This window comes from Misgurnus anguillicaudatus, chromosome 16, assembly GCF_027580225.2.
Source record: "Misgurnus anguillicaudatus chromosome 16, ASM2758022v2, whole genome shotgun sequence".
NCBI classification, from domain to species: domain Eukaryota; kingdom Metazoa; phylum Chordata; class Actinopteri; order Cypriniformes; family Cobitidae; genus Misgurnus; species Misgurnus anguillicaudatus.
In genome coordinates, this window is record NC_073352.2 from 26344990 (window position 1) to 26366175 (window position 21186).

Sequence of the window (21186 nt, forward strand, 5' to 3'; positions counted from 1 at the left end):
AAAAATTACATATACAAATTGCACAATGCACTGCAAATAAGCAAACTTATTTCTTTTTAAAGGGGAGAGTAATTGAAAAACCATATTTACCTTGTCTTTGTTGAATAATGGTAGTCTACCCACATTCACAAACATACAAAAAGTGCTAGACATGCTAAACACCTCAGTCTCATAGAAATTCCTCTTTTAGAAATGTCAGCCAGAAACAGCGCAATCTAAAAAAACTGATGCTTATGACATCACAGGCATCTAACTGCCCATCCACTTTAAAATAATTGGCTACATTTTTTGAGTGGCAGCAAAGTCAGCCAATCAGTAATGTGATTGCAAGTTAAGCCAGTAGGGGGAGCCAAATAGGTGCAAAACCACTTGTTTAAAATCCCTCACCCTAATAGAGCTATCTGAGAGAGGTTTTTAGGAAGCTTCTAAGGCATTACAGACCCAAACAAAACATTTTTTTGTCTACATGTCACATCACAGAACAAGGATAAATACTCTGTTCAATCATTCTATGTCACCTTTAAATATCCTTCATATCCTGTGCTTCAAGTAAGTCTTATTTTGTTCTCGGATGTTTGGAGATTTTTATTAAACAATGAACACTGGTCATGACTATAATTTGTTTGCATTGCATAGTTCATATTTCACACAGCACAACATCTATTATAAAAAGACAATTAATGAAGCACAGCAGTTTGGCTGTGTGCTACCAAACACCAATAAAAGACTCAAACTCCGCTCATTATACCTAAAAGCAAACAAACAAGCCCCTGATGTCACCATGTGTTCTTAATGAGTAAAACAGTGGTACAGAGAAGAACGTTTTAAAATCTCCACAAGACAAAACACAGAGGTCTCTGAATATGAATCATTTGAAAGTATAATGACAAGAATGAGAAAAAGGAGGATCAGTGCATAGAGCTGAAAGCCGAATCAGAGGAAAGAAAACGCTAACAATATCCAAACAAACCCAATAAAGATATTGTTATTCATTTACATGCCAATGTTTTTCCAAGGTCAAAAAATGACTCGCTGACATCAAAAACTCTCAAGTGTTCCTTCAAGGACGATTCAATGGGTTCATTTAGATTTGATCAGAACGCGGCATCCAGATCAAGTTGAAATGATGCAACAATGAAAATCCTTGGAGATTCACTGTCTAATATCTCAAAGGACAAAGAAAACAAGATATATTGCACATCCCAACAGTTTCTCTGAGATACTGCTTAAGTACCCTGCTTCTTGGTTTATTTCCTGAGATCAGAGCCAAGAAATCTCACATCTCCAGATGAGATCTCAATGTCAAACATGCTCAGATCTGCCAACATACCAAGGTCTGCAATAAAAAGTCAAAGATTTTATTATGAACTGAAATTCAGCTTTGCTATATTGGAGCTTATATTAAGCTATTGCACAAATGACCTATGGCGGTGTTGTTTTTTTTTTTTTGGCAGAAAACAGGCATTAAATGAAAAATCGGCGATCTGGCTGGCAGATTATATTTAGCAGTGTGAGACCATAATGATTTTCTGATCAAGTGGGTTTTGCTGTTTCCTGCTGATCTTAGATAAAGTTTTGGCCAGTTTCTAGTTTAGTTCGTATTGTTAAAAGTAAAAAAAATCTTTTGTTTTACGTATTCAGAAAGCAGTGTAAAATAATGGTATGTGGCATTGATCTTAGCACATCCCATGATGCAACACTCCGTAAGCACCATCATTTCCAGAACATAAATGCACAAGATGAAAATGAAGACTTCCAAGAATAAAAAAGACATTCACCCTATACACTTGGATTAATGAGCTGAGTTTCAAAGGACGAAATAAAAGACATAAAAGACCTTTCTGAAGACAATGCTACTGTAGAATTCATGTGAAGGTTGTGGCTTGCATGATGACATGAAATGTGCAGGGAATGCATGAGACTACAGGGACACAAATACATTTTCTGGTGTAGGTCACCCTGTCCTGTTGTCCTAAATGTTTGTATGTTATTCTGCAAAGCTGCAGATATTTAACTAAGCTTTCTTCTGAGTGTTTATATGACTCATGTGGAGTGAAGGGTGAAGGTTTTAAAGATGAATCGTGGCAGCAAGGACCTCATTCCTTATTTGAAGGGCTTTCACTGTCATCTCTGGTGTCGACTAAATTGAAGATGCTACAGTTAGACAAACCTTTAGGCGTACAATTGTAATTAAAGTACAGAGCATACACAAATGACTTCCCCAACTGTACATTTTATAAAACTAAAATAATAACAATAATCTGAATATTTGTGTGTGCACAAGAAAATTAGAAAAATATATCAGCATGAATACACAAGTATCCATTAGCATTAAACAGGTTTAATCAAACTAAATCCAATTAACTAAATAAATAATCTAACTAAATCCTGCAAAGCATCTGTTTAATGATGATAGATACTGATAATATACCCAAATAAATACAAATACATGAAATGAAATGCATAAATAAACTTTTGTTATTGTATGGTACAAGATTGAGTCAATTTCTGGGCAAACTATCCCAAAATTAATTTGTTAATTATTCCTTAAACGATTGTATCCATAACAAAAGACTCATTTAAGATCTCTCGAGCATTTCTCCCTCAATCCTCATTTATATCGATGTACTTTTAATCAAGTTAAAGCTGTGTTAAATGATGTTGTGCTGCAGTATCTCCATTTGACATTAAAAAGCAACGATTCATCAGCTGGATTAGCAAGGGACACTCCACTTTTTTGAAAATATGCTCATTTTCCAGCTTCCCTAGAGTTAAACATTTGATTACCATTTTGGACTCCATTCAGCTGATCTCCAGGTCTGGCGCTACCACTTTTAGCATAGCTTAGCATAATCCATTGAATCTGATTAGACCATTAGCATCGCGCTAAAAAATAAGCAAAGAGTTTTGATATTTTTCCTATTTAAAACATGATTCTTCTGTAGTTACATCGTGTACTAAGACAGACGGGAAATTAAAAGTTGTTATTTTCTAGGCAGATTTGGCTAGGAACTATACTCTCATTCTTGCGTAATAAGGACTTTGCTGCCATAACATGGCTACAGCAAGCGCAATGATATTACGCAGTGCCTAAAAATAGTGCCCTGTTATTGAAAGTAACCAGTGGACTATTTTCGGGCAGTGAGTAATATCAATACGCCTGCTGCAGCCATGTTACAGCAGCAAAGTACTTGATTATTATGCCAGAATGAGAGTATAGTTCATAGCCATATCTGCCTAGAAAATCACAACTTTTATTTTTCTGTTGGTCTAAGTACACGATGTAACTACAGAAGAGTCAAGTTTTGGTTATTTTTTAGCGCAATGCTAATGGTCTAATCAGATTCAATGGATTATGCTAAGCTATGCTAAAAGTGGTAGCGCCAGACCCAGAGATCAGCTGAATGGATTCCAAAACGGTACAAATCAAATGTTTAACTCTAGGTGAGCTTGAAAATAAACATATTTTCAAAAACATTGGAGTGTCCCTTTAAAGTTAATTATGGTAGAACATTTAACTTCACTGAAAATGGAGAGACTTTAGTGACCTGCTTTGATTTTCTTTGATTTTGTCTTATTTTTCTTTACCGAAATTCCATCTGGCATGGATCTCTTTGTTGAAAGTTTTACTTTAAGTTTCATTACTTCAAAGGTAAGGTTCAGCTGGCAGCACATTTAGATAGATGAAGAAAATTGGATTGAGCGTCGTATGATCTCACACCGTGTCATACCATCTACAAACAAGACTGGGGTGTGTGTATGAGTGTGTGTATTTCTGTGTCCCACTTTCGAGGCTTAATACGTTTATTGCCTTGAAAGCAATACCACTTGCTTTTCAACAGCCTTAACAAGATAGTTGATTGAAACACTTTCCAGACCGCTCAAATGCACACACGCGCACACACCCGACCGAAGGGGTAAAACCGGAGTGTGCCGGAGATGGAATGAGGTGAAAGGGGCGTGTCACTCACATTAATATCTTCTAGCTCCATCATGTTGAGGGCGTGGTTATTTCGTCTCCAGACGATCGGTGGCCGCTGGTCACCCGTGATGGCACACGTGAGCACGGCGCTTTGACCCACCGTTACCGTGGTAACGCTCAGCTTCTGGTCATCAGGGAGGCTGAGCTGATAGACCTCTGAGAAATAAGAGGAAGAAAGTGTGGTTTAGAAAGTGTCAACTTTGACGCGTATCAGCTTCATTCTGACTTTACCCAGTAAATCTGTAAAACGTCCACGTCAACCATTAAAATCTATTTCGAGCTCACATCCATCCATTATGGCTCAGAGGAAATGATTGCATTGTTTGACTCCTGTGGATTTTTTTCCAGGTGTCAATAATGTGCAAACCTACCTCAACCCCTGAGAACAAAGTGCTATCAGCTTTGTCAGTTTCCACATTACTGGTGTGGATTTTACTTCATTAAAAGAATAAACCACAATATAGACACTTTAACAGATGCAGATGTTTTTCTTTGCTTGTACAGTATAGTTTTAAGCATTAGTTAATTAATATAATAATTAAATGACGAGTTCAAATGCAAAACCCTCTTATCGTGTCTGACCTGTTTTGTTTCTATATAGATGCTTTATGCAAATGTATGTTTACACTAGCCTGTTTACATTTAGCCTGTATACAACCATCAGCCATTGTTTTGTATATGCATTTTTTTTTTCAGAAGACCATTTTCTTTCTCCATTTCTGTTTGCTGCTGCATCATTTGTGAGCTGTGCTGGCAAATTGAGTCGGAATGAGCAAATTCTCAAAAATGAGTTATTTATATTTTGACAATCTCTATTAAAAAAAAGAACTACACCTGTCATGTCAAAACTACACCTGTTTGAAGAGTCAGCAAAGTTAATTTTGAGAAAAATCCACAAAAATAACCACATCCATACCTTAAAATCACTGGTCAAACTAATAGATTTGGCACACACAAAGGCAAAACAATATCAATATATGTTAAAAAAAAGTCTTTTATTGTTTGATTGACATTGAGAGAGACAGCTTTAAGATTAACTTTATAATGCAAGGATCTGATATAACAGTGGTTCTCAAACTTTTTCTGCGTGCGGCCCCCATTGTGTACGGTGCCCCTTGTGGCCCCCGCAAAGAAACTTTATGACAAAAACTGTTCTAAAATGTAACATTTTAATTAAACAAAACATATTAAGTTATACAAAGTAGTGCTGTTGGTTAGTAGCCTTATTTTTTTAGGTTTAATTACACAGAATTCATGATGAATGAATGTATTTTATAAAATGTCATAATACTGGGGGCCCCCTGGCACCATCTCGCGGCCCCCCTGGGGGCCCCGGACCCCAGTTTGAGAACCACTGTGATATAATGTTACACATCAGATATTTTTCCTCAACAGCAAACCAAACATTTACTTAAGACATAACAGATTATATCTGCATGAATTCTTGTCAAAACAGATATTTTTAAAACTGTAATTCTGTGTAGATGTCTATATATCAGGGTCGCGCACTCACACGTCTGTGTGCATGTGCTTCAGATGTCAGCGTGAAGAAGATCATTTTTGAGTCGTCGCTCTTAATAACTCTTTAAACGTTAATCAGGTCCCGAACTTTATCTATCTTAATAAATGTCAATGAAAGAAGTTGTTAGTAAATAACTGAAAAGCCTTAAAGGCGTTCTAAGCGAATCGGTGTGTTGATTTTTTAAATGTGTTTTCAAACAAACTGAGCGTAGTAAACTCCTCCCCCTCCTTTCTGTGCTTTCATGAACGCGTCCAAACCCAACCCCCAAATCTTTCTTGTCGTTCATTGGCTGGAACACTTTGTTTTGTTTCGTGGTGCAGGTTTGGCCACTGTGTTTATATTGAAGTTTGTGGAGCCTGGGCTGTCTACAGAGATCACGTTTTTTACAGTTTGATCAGCGTACAGGCAGCAAGCATATAGTGTGGAGATGATTTCTGTATGTAACAAAAAAATGTTTTATGGTCTAAAACGCATGAATTCACTTAGAGCGCCTTTAACTGTAACTGAAATGCCATTATCGCAAATGTCACTTTAGTCATTTTATCTGTATTTAACAAATTTGACTGTTTTTTTGCTGCAAAACCCTTTAAGTGCATGCAAACTTTTTTGGCAAAAAAACTCCACTTTTAAAAGAATCCACTTCTTTGGAAAATAAATAGTTAACATAATAAACAAGCCAGACCTCCAAATACTGCCATAACAATAAAAAATAAAGAAATAAACCCACACGATCATTATAGTCGTGATTGATCGTCGATGCAACATTTGGGTACTCGAGTATTCGTGCCCATGCCTAATAATAGCATATTTCATTATCTCATTTTGATGAAGGTGGCGTTTAGTAACTTTTGCATTTAAGCTTATTAAATAATTCAAATTCAGCAAAAAATCTAAATTAAAATGGTGATCTACACCAGTGGGTTTCAATCTACTATGTTGTTGAACCAACATGGTTCAAACGACGAATGTGCAACAAAGTCATGAAGTTTTCGGGAAACAGGGTTGTTAGTTTTTCCAACTATGCACCGTACTATGGTGGTTCAGCAGTGAGTTACGTCGTTATTCGGGAAACGCTCCCCAGAGAAGTGGGTCCCCTGCAGTTTGAAAATGACTGATCTAGACTCTACTGAACCCTTTTTCTCTACATGTTCGCTGTCTGCAAGACATTTTTTCTCTTACTTCAGTCCCTAAATATAATGGAGAACAAAGGTGCCTTTAGATGGCAGTCATTGAGTGACCTCACTGCAGTCTGACTATGTAGGCAGAATTTTAACTGAAACTCACCATCGTACTTGCAGACACACACCACACACTTAAGATCCAGGAGCAAAGGTTACAGTAAGACAGAGGCAAGACGTAAAAGACTCCCCAAATAAATGTCCTAATGGTGGTGTATTTATGAGCTCCATCAATCAGCTCAGACTCCTCGGGAAATCAGACAAGGATCTAATGCTCCACACTACCAACGTCGCTGTATTGCCCAGGGCAAAAGCTGAAGTGACTTTAAAATCTGACTCATAGCTTCACAACACTCTTTATAATAATCCTGATCGGCTTTGTGCTGCTTAACGCCTTTGTCTCCTGATAGCATTACCTAGTTGTTAAATTAAGATTTTAATGACGGCAAGAAATAACAGTTTTCATGAACACGGCAGTTCATTACACAAACTTCTAAAGCTATTCGACTTATCATCGAGTTATAATGCGCCGGAGTGCAGTTATAATAGGTTAAGTGTTCAAAGATTTTCATATACAATTTCTTCACTTTGCTTGTAACAGGTGCCAAATGCTTCATTCAACCTAATTAATCTAAAAGTCTCTACTCTTTACCTTTCAACAGAGCCGTACTGCGATCTAACTGAAGCCAGATACTCATAAAGGAGACAGCAACCAGCCTTTAATCCACAGACATCATAAGAATCTCATTAAAACGAGGCAGTGGAGAAATCAACTATGAAAACTTCCCACAATGCACTGCGCGCAGAGCACATTCATCTTCATTGATTTCATCTCCCTTCCATGATCACGTTAATAACATCCTCAAATGATATTTTAGGTGTTTTAATTAAATTCACGCATAAAGACGCACACAAGTGGAAAACATAATCAGGCCCAGACAAAACAAATGGGAACATGGGTTGGGATATCTCAAAAGATTATGCAATTAGCGATTCTGGAAATTATAACCAGCTTGCACGCAAGATAAACATGCCGCTTGCCTCGCGAATGGCAATTTTGCATTTCTGCGCCGCGCTCTCATTTAAAGCTAATTTAGCAAATTAGCCGGCATTGCATGTTTTTTATTGTGTTGCCCTCAGCTCTTATGACGAACAACAAAAGTGTAATTTCTGCAACCATAATTTAATGCCAAGATCGTTCTGCATGGTGCACTTTCTGTCTTTATGAGTGACTTCAGTGTGACACGTCTATAAAACAGCTCAAGAGGTTTAACACAATAATATGTAGATGCATAAGGGAAACATATGGACTGAACAAATCTATGTTTTCCACATCACCAGTCTTCCTAATCACCTGACACCCGTGTTAACAAACCACCCCTGCCACATAATTTCAGATATTAAAAGATGATGCAAACAATATTATGACATGCCAAATAGTGACTTGTTGGATACTTGTAATGTGATATCAGAAACCTGCTCAGCTTCAAAACACTGTGAATAAAATTAAAAGCACTGTTTCTTCGTAAACACAAACAAGCATTGACAAAATCCTTATCCTGAGATCCTTATCTTCCAGGTCTCGGGAATAAAAGTAATAAAGCTGTCACTGAGGCGGCACCCTTTTTAAAAGTCCTAATATCTACTATTTAAGTACAAAGGTGTTTTTTTTTAAAGGTACCACCCAGTGGCAACTTTTGTACCTTTTTCTGAAAAGACTATTTTAGGGTGTTGCAACAACTGTCAATCTAAATAGAAACTGTGATATGCAGCACATTAAGGCTCCAACACATCCACTGAAGGCTACTCCAAAAATTAAAGGTGGGGTGCATGATTTTTGAAAAACACTTTGGAAAAGGGAATTGAGCCGAGTGCTAAAACACACTTGTAGCAAATCAGTAGTAAGGGTTTGTGTGAGGCAGGTCTATCAAAAGAAGGTCCAGATTCTATTGGGTGATTCTAACAAAATCCAGATTTAGAATGTGTCCACCATCAGAATTTTTTAAAAGCCCTTAAAGCCAATTATTTTTTTGGCACATATAAGATTAAGGTCTGAACTTACTATAACCATTATTTTTACAGGATTTACAAAATATTTCCTATAGAATTATTTACATTTTTTTAATTATCATTATCAAAAATTATCATTACCGCAACATGATATTACATGAAATATATGCATTTACAACTCATGTTTCGGTAATGAGAACTAAAAAGTTGTCTAGGTACTATGACAAACAAAAATGTAACTTACTGCTTACCTGGTAGCCATCTTGAGTGTCACAGTCAATTATGTCCCTTCCAACAATTAATTTTTGAAAATGTTAGTTCACTGAGGGCTTTGATTGAAAATTGTTGCGGAGGATGAGAAAATTGGTCTTGGACACATTTACAGTCCATATTATTGTCTCTACATTTACCAATGATCACCAAATACCACATGTTTCTTTACTGTAAATGTTTATAGTATAACATGCACTGAAGCTTTTTATTTTTTAGATCTTTTAATTATAAATATTTCCATGTCAAAGAACCCCAAATCCAGTCATGGGCACATTGCGGTAATGACAATTTTCCCCTTAAATGTGGAAAAAACAACAAAATTGGTTTGTATGATGTCTTTTAAAACATGTGCAAAATAGTACATGAAGAGATGTTCGTAACTATATGCTTCTTATTTTGATAGCATTTACTTTTTTTATCAAAATGTTTCATGACACCTCATAAGTCTAATCTCGCGAGAATCACCCTATTGCGGTAGTGGTATGTTTGTTTAGGTGATTTCAAATATCAACATTGGCTTTCAGAGATCATGCACCCCGCCTTTAAAATGTTGCAAAAAAACTACTATTTTCAATAAAAGTCAACTGGTGCACCATACCAATACCACTATATTGCTTCGGGTGAAGAACAGACCAAAATGTAAGTAATATTTTCTATTGTTCATAGCTCTCAAATATTGTATCTGCCACAAGAAGACATCCAAAGGTATCCTTTTTGACTGAAAAATTTATCCTTTTTGAACATGAGTGTGAAAATAAAACAATTCAATTTTTACGTATTTTTAGGTCAGCTGTTTTTTTTAAATAACTGTCATAAAAAAAACTAATTTAAATACACGAAGACTGTAGTAACCATAGCACAACTGAAAACAGGTCTGGTGTGTGTACAGCTATGTGTGTAAGTAAAACCCTATCTCCAGCTTTTAGTAATATCCTCCCTAACCATTCAATTACTCCCCTTTGTGTCTTAATAGATCTGGAATTTGCTCCAGGGTGAGCTAGTACTGTGTTTTATTATTCCCCGTAGAATTGAAAGGAACATGAATGTTTCAGAACAAGGACAGCAAGAAGCAGATGACTATGTGTTTGTAAATGGGACACAGAAAAAAGTGTGTCTGTAAATAGCAATGGCGTAAAACACTCATACGGTTTAAGCAAAAATCAAATGACTGCAAACAATACACAAACAACATTTTGGCACATAATGTCATTGCATATTATCTTGTGTCAACATTTGTGATGAATGAAGGTACAGTAAGAGGTTTAGCCCTCATTTACAGCGTGTGCAGCAGATGAGCAGATTCTCCATCAGGACCAGAACATCTCTCACAGCAGATGAATTAAAAGTGAAGTGCACGGCTGAACCTTTAATTCAGTTTAAGGTCTTTCCCATTACAGAGTGAAGATGTTTCTACTGCCAGAAGAGCTCAGTCAAACTCAGTAAAGAGAGAGAGAGAGAGAGAGAGAGAGAGAGAGAGAGAGAGAGAGAGAGAGAGAGAGAGAGAGAGAGAGAGAGAGAGAGAGAGAGAGAGAGAGAGAGAGAGAGAGACTACATTCACACAAAAGCAGAATGCAGCTGTCAGTCCTGGTTTAGAGCAAAGAATATCCAGATCTTACTGGTTTGCAGGAGACTACAGCGATTTAACAGACTTTACTACAGTACAACTGAGACCCAAACACCTGAGTCAGCTCTTTAAAGTGCACATAAATACTGGGAATATCTTCTGTTGTGTCTGATCTTCTCCAACTTTTACTTTTTGTAGGATAAATTGCAATGGGTAAGATCATTGAAAAGGAATGATTGTACATTATGTATTTTGGAAATAAAGTAATCTTATCGTCTGATTTATATAGATGAAAATACTGCAGGGGTTAATATCATGGATAGGTAAAGTGCGACAAGTTCTGTGAATACAATACAATCTAATTTCTAATGGCTAATTTCTATACATGTGTATAATCTCATTTTTCTACATTTTCATACCATCTGGTTTTACCCTACTGACACTACACTCACCTAAAGGACTATTAGGAACACCATACTAATACTGTGTTTGACCCCCTTTCGCCTTCAGAACTGCCTTAATTCTATGTGGTATTGATTCAACAAGGTGCTGAAAGCATTCTTTAGAAATGTTGGCCCATATTGATAGGATAGCTTCTTGCAGTTAATGGAGATTTGTGGGATGCACATCCAGCGCACGAAGCTTCCATTCCAACACATGCCAAAGATGCTCTATTGGGTTGAGATCTGGTTACTGTGGGGCCATTTTAGTACAGTGAACTTATTGTCATGTTCAAGAAACCAATTTGAAATAATTCGAGCTTTGTGACATGGTGCATTATCCTGCTGGAAGTAGCCATCAGAGGATGTGTACATGGTGGTCATAAAGGGATGGGCATGGTCAGAAACAATGCTCAGGTAGGCCGTGGCATTTAAATGATGCCTAATTTTGACTAAGGGGCCTAAAGTGTGCCAAGAAAACATCCCCCACACGATTACACCACCACCACCAGCCTGCTCAGCGGTAACTAGGCATGATGGATCCATGTTCTGATTCTGTTTACGCCAAATTCTGACTCTACCATCTGAATGTCTCAACAGAGACTCATCAGATCAGGCAACATTTTTTTCAGTCTTCAACTGTCCAATTTTGGTGAGCTCGTGCAAATTGTAGCCTCTTTTTCCTATTCAAAGTGGAGATGAGTGGTACCCGGTGGGGTCTTCTGCTGTTGTAGCCCATCCGCCTCAAGGTTTTGCGTGTTGTGGCTTCACAAATGCTTTGCTGCATACCTCGGTTGTAACGATTGGTTATTTCAGTCAAAGTTGCTCTTCTATCAGCTTGAATCAGTCGGCCCATTCTCCTCTGACCTCTAGCATCAACAAGGCATTTTCGCCATTTAGTTGGTGGGGTCACGGCTTCATTCTTATTTTTTTCCAATAATCATACATTATTTGACCCTGGACCACAAAACCACAAAAAGTAGCACAGGTATATTTGTAGCAATACATTGTATGGGTCTATTTTATGCCCAAAATTATTAGAATAGTAAAGATTATGTTCCATGAAGACATTTTGTAAATGTCCTACCATAAATATATCAAAAATTGTATTTTTCATTAGTAATATGTGTTGCTAAAGATGTCATTTGGACAATGCTAAAGCAATTTTCTCATTATTTAGATTTTTTGCACCCTCACACACCAGACAAGAAGCGCAGCGTCGGGTCGCGTAGAGTCTAGGACAACTCAGAGGGATCATACAACGGAAGTGCACATTAAATAGTGCGAGCTTAGTCAGAAAGTATCTACTTCAAAATGCAAAATATACGTTAGCAGCCAATGTTAATCACTAACGATTTGGGACAAATATTATGTTATTTTATTTGTAACTATGTGAGTGGCGCGACAGGGATTTGAGCATTGTTCAGAGTCACAGTGGACGGCTGCCGGCAGGCGCCGGTGTGCGTACATTTATAGAAAATAATGTGTTCTGCTGCGCTTCTCGTCCGGTGTGCGACCGCCTTCAGATTACAAATAGTTGTCAAATATTGTCCTATCCTAGCAAACCATACATCAATGGAAAGCTTATTTATTCAACTTTCAATCTCAATCTAAAAAAAATTACCCTTATGATTGGTTTTGTGGTCTAGGGTCACATATGTGTTTGTAAAACTCACATCTTATGAAATCACTTGTAAAATAGTTACATTCCTTTCAGATGCACTTACCACAAAGTTAAACTGAATTAAAACTGTGTGAACTTTTTTTAATTTAACTGTCTGCGTGAATGTAGCCAATGTGAAAAAAATATGAAATTGTAACACTTCAAAGGCAATACACTAAACTTTTGGAGTATAAGGTCCAAAACTAAAAAAACTTTACAACACTTTGTCTTTGTCAATCAAAACTACCTGCCACCCTCCCATCAAAATCCTGCTCTCCTCCGCCCATCCACTATTGCATTTATGAGCCTGTAAGTTCTCTCTGAATCTTTTACAAGTGCAGTGCGATGAAGTCTGTTGAAATAAAACCGTTACTGTGACCCAATCAATGCGAGAGGCCGGCAGTAGTAAGCTAAAAGAAAAGCTGACTTCACCAGCCGTGAAAAACGCAATCTGCACGGCAGTCTCCTCCGGCGGGCACCCTAGAGAGACGCTTGTATTAGCATGCCATCGCAGTACACACTTCTAATCGGGCTAATTGTAGCTCGCATTCAAGAGGAAGTGTGCAGAAAAAACTAAGGGGTACAGTCTTGGTTAAATTTGATAAAAGAATGTGTATTTCACACCATATTACAGAGCTGCGAATCAGTTTTTCGTTTGATCTCTCTCTCTCTCTAATTTCCCACCTTTCTTTTTTCACACATCCCATATGGCAATCTTTAAAAGCCTGTATTGCTTTTTACTGAAGTCAATTTTGTTTCAAGTGAGGCCCTGTTTCTTATCACACAATTCTCCTTCTCCGATGATATTGAGCGGCTTCTGTATTTGTGTCTGCGCTCTTGTCTGTTTAACACACGGAGCAGGTGGATTGACGTTTTCTCTGGAGGCATATCAGCTCTGACAGATGAAAGGAACGCCATTGTGGGCCGGCGTGGTGCTAAGTAATTGCCTTCTGACTCCACTGGGAGATGTAAATAGTTCAGAGCAGGAAGCATACAGATATGCCAATTGAACACACCATTCATGAAAAAGGTTCACTAACAGTCAGCAGTAAGAATCAGATGTATACAAAGGTCGCAGGAAGAGAAAAGTTAAGAAATGTCTCAAAAGGTGAGCTATTTTGATGCCAAAATTTAATAAGAATACATTAAATGATATTATGAATATACATTAATTGAATGTTAAAAAATTAAGGTTCATATCATACACCGATGCAAGTGTTTTTTGCTAGTTTCAGCCTGACGCAATTATCATGTATAGTGACACGTTGTTTAAATAGCAAATGCACTCGCACCTATCTGTTCGCCCATGGGCATGCTGGTCTGATAACAAGGTGTGTTCAGGCACGTTGCTATTTTGAGGCAACTGAAAACGATTGCCCCATTGACCAACTAAAACCTGGTCTAAAGTTAATGGTGTAGTATTTTTACATTTATATAGTAACATGCACCATTTCAGAAAATGCACTTGCGCCCATCTGTTCGCCCACGGGCATGCTGGTCTGAATATAAGGTGTGGTCAGGCACATTTATTGGCACAGTGCTATTTTGAGGCAACTTAAAATGATTGCGCTACTGACCAACTAAAAATCTGATCTAGTAACATGTTTAGTAACATGCACCTATAGGCGGGTACACAACGTCCATATACTCTCTGCTTATTACACACGCAGCAGCATACAAACATGCCGAATATTAAAAATGAAAGGATTACAATGTAAAAGATTATTATTGTGTACATAAAGATAAAATATGCCTACATGTCATAATGGATAGTCATTGCATGTATCAGAATTACTTAAAAGCAGTAATGGTGAATGAAATCGGTTTCTCTCTGAAGAAGCGTTTAGTCTTGCTCTTGCAAATTCTGCCATAAATAGCGAAACCGCCATGGTGCAGGCATAACTGGTTTATAAAGGAAATGGGAGATAAGACTCAGATTGGTTTATTGCGCGTAACACCCAAAACACACCCATGACTCAATAAGAGAATAGGCACGACCCTATTGGACAATGCGCCTGGCACACCCACAGTTTTTTTTCCATCGTTAAACTAGAAAAAGTGGATTCGGACACGTCCTAAGTGCACCTGCCCCATGCGCTTCAAAATATGCGCTTAGATTGTTAAAACAGGACCCATAGGCTTTGAAAACATTTTCAAACATTTCATTTAAAGTAAATGGCACCTGATTTGCATAAGCATAATTTAGACAAGAAAGTAAAAAACAAAGCAACAACAAGTCATGTAATTAGCCTACTTCTGTTTTAACATATGTGCATATCAGTTATCTCTGACACAGATGTCTTACAAATTATATCTCAGATTTGAAAAACGGGTAAAATTGATGCTAATCACTAGGCATTAACGGTGATGTTTCTCACCTTACTGGATGGCTTGTGAGGTTCTCATTATGATACTGTACATTCATTGTCATCACATAGTTATTAAAGGGGGGGGGGTTCAATGGTATTTCAAGCATTCTGACTTATTAACACAGTTATAGAGTTGTTTCCTCATGCTAAACGTAGACAAAGTGTCAAAAAAGCAGTTGGACATGTTACAGAGTATTTCTGTGCCGAATGCACTTCGCCAGGGTTCGTACAAGTTTCGGAAAGTTTTTTTTCGATTACAGGTCCAACTGACGTTTCAGGGGTTTTCTATACGTATCACTTCTTTATATGGGCACTTCCCCCGGAAAACCCCGCCCACCCGTCAATCACCGGGAGACGCTAGAGCATGCAGCTTATCACAGCTTATCACGCCACTCAGCTTTGTTTCATTTCAAAACTAAAGCTAATCTTTCTTTTATAAATCTGATTAAACTAAAGACTCTTCGGAGATATAAAGGATGTCATACTACTCTATAGGTACTCCAGATTAACATCAGAAATGCAGAAACAGCATGTGTTATGTGAGCTTTAAGAAAAGAGACAGGTTTTTATCTTTAAAAGTGTGAGAAACTCCAAAGCCAAAGAAGAAATAAAAATGACCCCTAAAGCCAGAAACAAATGACTGAGTTTGAGCACGCATGTCTTAGAAGACCCTCACAGACCATGTGGACATTGCTGCCATAAGGTACAGACACAGGTAATATACCATGAAAAATCAAAAGCATTCCAGTTCCATGATGATCCGTGTTGTTTTTTATATCTAATCTATAGACCCCTTAATCGTCAGGACCAAGCTCTAAACTCATGTGATGGATTCCCAGAACAACACCAATGCTGACAAGCTCTGTTCACTCACACATCAGTGAATCCCATCAGTCTTAATATCCCAAAATAAGCACATAAGCACATCAGTCTAAAATGTACAAGCCTTCGCAAACTACTAACACCTGAAGATGACAGTTACAACTCTAGAAAATAATGACAGATACTAAAACAGATCAGACCTGATGCCAAGGACAGTAAACGCTGATATGAGGTGTTTCAAGCACAGAATTGAATTATTAAATTGAATTAAAATCAATTTTAAGTTGAAGTCTCACCCATCACAATATCTAGCACCAAACACAAGCTTCAAAGCCAATGATATAGAACCGAGCCGCTCGACTTTTGATTCACACAGGGTTAACAGGATCAATGTAAGCCTAGTATAGTGAAGCACCAAACTTTTTGATAAAAATGGATTAGCGCACTCTGGAAAAAAGAGGCTTATATATGTCTGTAAATGACACGCGGCAGATCAAACTAACTTGACACATTTATATATTCCTGAACTCGCACATACTGTATCTTTAGCACTGGTCTCAGCATGAACCTTAAGCATACAGGTATAACAAGCATGCACTGGATATAAAGTAGCATTTGAAAGAAGAAAAAAAAGATGTGTTGAAAGAGAAATGGGCTGGAAAAACATTGTGATGCAGCCCTCTGAAGACATCTGACAAAATGTCTTGTTATCTCCTCGTTTTTAAGTTTCAAAGAACAAAAAGCAGCAATGCATTGTTTTCTGTTTGCCTGCAGGGCTGTTCCCGTTTCTCCCAAACTCCCGCTGTGATCGGCAAAAGGGCACCGGGGCAGATCGAGGCAGCGATTTTTGATTCCCAAACCCTTCCTGTCTGAAAAGATGCTTTATGTTTTGAATGCTCTGTGTGGATCTCACAAAAACGTTTCTTGCATTATTATCCCTTTTGCACCACACAATATGTGTCTCCGTCCTATGAGAATGTCAGTGGAAATTGAGTTAAATTGAAATGTCAGAGGAAAATGAGAAAGAAAAATATGTTGAATGTTGGTGTAAAGGTGGGAAATTTCTGGTATTTGCATTATTAAACCTCTGAGAATTTTACTTAACTGCTTTTTAATATTTGTATAATGTCTTATCCATCCACAAGGAATTTATAAGGAGTTTATAACCAGGAATGCAAGAGTTTCATTTACTTTTAGGCTAGAAATTTATCAGAAATTATCAAAAGTGGCGTTTAGAGGTCTTAGAGAACTATATTATCCAAAGCAACTTACAGTGCATTACAAGGAATACATTTTCATCATCATGTGTGTTCCCTGGGTTCGAACCTATGACCTTTTACACTGCTAACCCAATGCTCCACTGAACTATACAGGAGCTTTGACCAAAACATCTTTTATACTGGGTAACCATTGACAATTAATGTGGTTTGGTCATTCATCTAATTTAGCAATAGAAGTTAGTTTCCTGGCTGACACAAAGTCTCTGTAACTAATGTTACTTGCATCTTGAGAGATGAAGTTAATTAGTGTGTCGCAGTTTCTCCTCAGTAAATCTGTTAATGAGGAAAATCTGACCCAGGTCTTTACTGTTCAGTAACTTACTGAAACATATCAGTGTTGACTTTAATTAGAGTTTAATTAGGAACTGTTCACCTTAACGGATACCACAAGATCTAAGTTCCTAATAGCAGGATGTCACAGTCCATTTTTAAGGCTGTGACCCTGCGGAATGGACTAATGGAGTGCATGACAGTTCATGACATCCGACTATTTGGCTCTACTACTATTCAGTGGCCACTACTGAGTTGAAGGATGAAAAAGACTGCAGTAGGAGCTGCAAAAATAATATAAAGACAATAAACAAAAGAATCTTATCACAGCAATTTCTTTTACACTGCAAATAAAAATTCAAGAAAAAAATTATAATTAAAAAATCTTAAATTAAGATGCTTTTTCTTCATGAGCAAAACGACCCAAGAAAATAAATCTAGTTTTTAGACCAAAAATATCAAATTTAAGTGGAGAAAAAAATCTGCCAATAGGGTAAGCTAAATTTTCTTGAAATTTTCTTGAATTTAGTGTTTAAGAAAAATGTTCAAGATTTTTTGCTTACCCCATTGGTAGATTTTTTTTTGCTTGTTTTATGCACAAAATCACATTTGACAAGTTTGCCTAAATTATATATTTTTTGTCTAAAAACTAGACTTATTTTCTTAGGTCGTTTTGCTCATCAAGAAAAAAGCATCTTAATAAGAATTTGTAAATATTTTTACTGAAAACAAGACAAAAATACTAAAAACATTTTTCTTGAATTTTTTTTCTTAAAGTTTATATTGTTTGTCTAAAAACTAAACTTATTTGCCTGAGTCATTTTGCTCATTAAGAAAATACATCTTTTTTTATTTTAGATATTTTTACTGAAAACAATACAAAAATGTTTGCAGTGTAAAGTGACATTTGTAAAAATAAAGCATTTCAATTATTGACTAATAATCTTTTCATTGCTTTAAAGTGAAATTACTAAATGTGCTAAAAATTTTCATTTACAAAAAAACTTGTCAGACACACTTAGAGGCTTTTGCATCTAATTATATGTTTTGCCATTACTGTAACTTACTGTATGTAAATACATTTATACTTTAGCTACAGCAACAATTTGTGACTCTGTCTGTGAAATCCAGGCTAAAGTCTCATAATTTAATCATACAATTAGTATTCTGACTGATTTTACACAGAGTTCAATCTTTGACACGGCCTTATACTTACAGTATTACTATTTAAAAGATTTCAAATATTAAGTTGATAATGTGGTACAATTCACACATAATTTTTTTTCTTGTCAAAAAGATTCAAAAACTTGCTGGAATTAGTCTAATGAATCACTCATTAACCAAAATGTTAAATTCTTTTGATACGAAATATAGAGAGAGGAATTTTTCACTGAAAATGGAAAAATATGTAAATGACAGGAGATTCAAACTCCTACATGTAACACAGCTAAAGTCTTTTTTCTAAAATCAAATTGTGTTATTAAAGAACGAGGCAGAGAAAGTGTCACATGTAAATGCCTCATTCAGTCTTGACAGTGCTAATTATACTGTAATAAAAACTGTAATTTAGTTTGATCCTTTGTCTCAGCTTTGTTCATGTCTTCAATGTCATTCCATCATAATCCAAAACTCACCGAAGGCCGTGTAGAACTCATCTTTAGTGAGGTGCTCATCATCATTGGCGTCATTGTATTTGAACAGGTCGAACAGCGTGCACTCTGATGTTGTCCTGCTCAGACCTTCCTGCTTGATCACCTGCACAACAACACAAATACAGTACATTTATTTCAGCAGATTCAAACAATGACATTAGGCGGTAAACAAAATGCATTCGTTAAATTGCCTACTTCTATACTAAATATACACTCACTTAAAGGATTATTAGGAAAACCATACTCATACTGTGTTTGACCCCCTTTCGCCTTCAGAACTGGCATTGATTCAACAAGGTGCTGAAAGCATTCTTTAGAAATGTTGGCCCATATTGATAGGATAGCATCTTGCAGTTGATGGAGATTTGTGGGATGCACATCCAGGGCACGAACCTCCCGTTCCACCACATCCCAAAGATGCTCTATTGGGTTGAGATCTGGTGACTGTGTGAGCTATTTCAGTACAGTAAACTCATTGTCATGTTCAAGAAACCAATTTGAAATGATTCGAGCTTTGTGACATGGTGCATTATCCTGCAGGAAGTAGCTATCAGAGGATGAGTACATGGTGGTCATAAAGGGATGGACATGGTCAGAAACAATGCTCAGGCCATGGCATTTAAACGATGCCCAGTTGGCACTAAGGGGCCTAAAGTGTGCCAAGAAAACATCTCCACACCATAACACCACCACCAGCAGCCTGCACAGTGGTAACAAGGATGATGGATACATGTTTTCATTCTGTTTATGCCAAATTCTGACTCTACCATCTGAATGTCTCAACAGAAATTGAGACTCATCAGACCAGACCACATTTTTCCAGTCTTCAACTGTCCAATTTTGGTGAGCTTGTGCAAATTGTAGCTTCATTTTCCTATTTGTAGTGGAGATGAGTGATACCCGGTGGGGTCTTCTGCTGTTGTAGCCCATCTGCCTCAAGGTTGTGTGTGTTGTGGCTTCACAAATGCTTTGCTGCATACCTCGGTTGTAACAAGTGGTTATTTCATTCAAAGTTGCGCTTCTATCAGATTGAATCAGTCAGCCTATTCTCCTCTGACCTCTAGCATCAACAAGGCATTTTCGCCCACAGGACTGCCGAATACTAGATGTTTTTCCCTTTTCACATCATTCTTTGTAAACCCTAGATATGGTTGTGCGTTAAAATCCAAGTAACTGAGCAGATTGTGACATACTCAGACCGGCCCGTCTGGCACCAACAACCATGCCACGCTCAAAATTGCTTAAATCACCTTTCTTTCCCATCCTGACATTCAGTTTGGAGTTCAGGAGATTGTCTTGACCAGGACACACCCCTAAATGCACTGAAGCAACTGCCATGTGATTGGTTGATTAGATAATTGTATTAATGAGAAGTTGAACAGGTGTTCCTAATAATCCTTTAGGTGAGTGTATATATAGTATGCAAAATCACATGAGCAATTAACAGCACTGTATGTTCAAAACGTCAGTATGCAAAAAAATCCAGTATGCTGGTTCTGCAGAGATTTCTCAGTATGCATCCATAAGGTAACATGAGTCAATGGGAGCTGAGAAGGTGTCAATAAAAATAAATAAATTACAAAACCAGAAAACTGTGAGCAAAGCAGCTCTTCATAGAAGTATCATCATAAGTGAGCAAACATATGTGTCACAAATCAATAAAAACATGGTGGACGACTGTGGTACTGTACTGTATGTCTGAAATGTATACTAAACATACATACTATATATGTACTGTATTAATAGTCAAAAAGTGCTCTCTAAAAATTCTGGGTTGTTTTTAACCCATGCTGGGTAAATATTGGACAAAACACATCGCTGGGTTAAAATGACCCAATGCAACCCAACTACAATATGGGTTGTAATAACCCAGGAGTTGGGTTGAAACAACCCAGCATTGGGTAATTTTTAACCCAGCGGGAGTGTCCAATATTTACTGTTGTAAACAATCGAGCATTTTAAGAATGTGGGTACTTTATATAAATCAGTATGTACTGTCAAAGTAAACACAATCGGATACATGGGCAGTTTAGCATTTAGGATGTTAGTAAAGCCGCAGTGATTGTAAAACAACTTGGTCTGTTCTGATGAAGTATCAGACAGCTGGAATAATACATAGTTTGTGGCAAATAATAAAATGCAACTATATTCATATAATCAT

The 21186-nt window shown here is 37.1% G+C and overlaps 1 protein-coding gene across 3 annotated transcripts in view; it reads right to left on the bottom strand.

Moving 5' to 3' along the window:
• Positions 1-21186, bottom strand: part of fstl5 (follistatin-like 5) — a 173994-nt gene that overhangs the window by 58847 nt on the left and 93961 nt on the right. For all 3 annotated transcript variants that reach the window (XM_055177889.2, XM_055177887.2, XM_055177891.2), the window contains exons 6-7: positions 19008-19128; positions 3972-4138 (exon numbers count right to left, since the gene is read on the bottom strand). In XM_055177889.2, coding sequence (XP_055033864.1) covers positions 3972-4138; positions 19008-19128 — 288 coding nt within the window. The remainder of the gene's footprint in view (positions 1-3971; positions 4139-19007; positions 19129-21186) is intronic.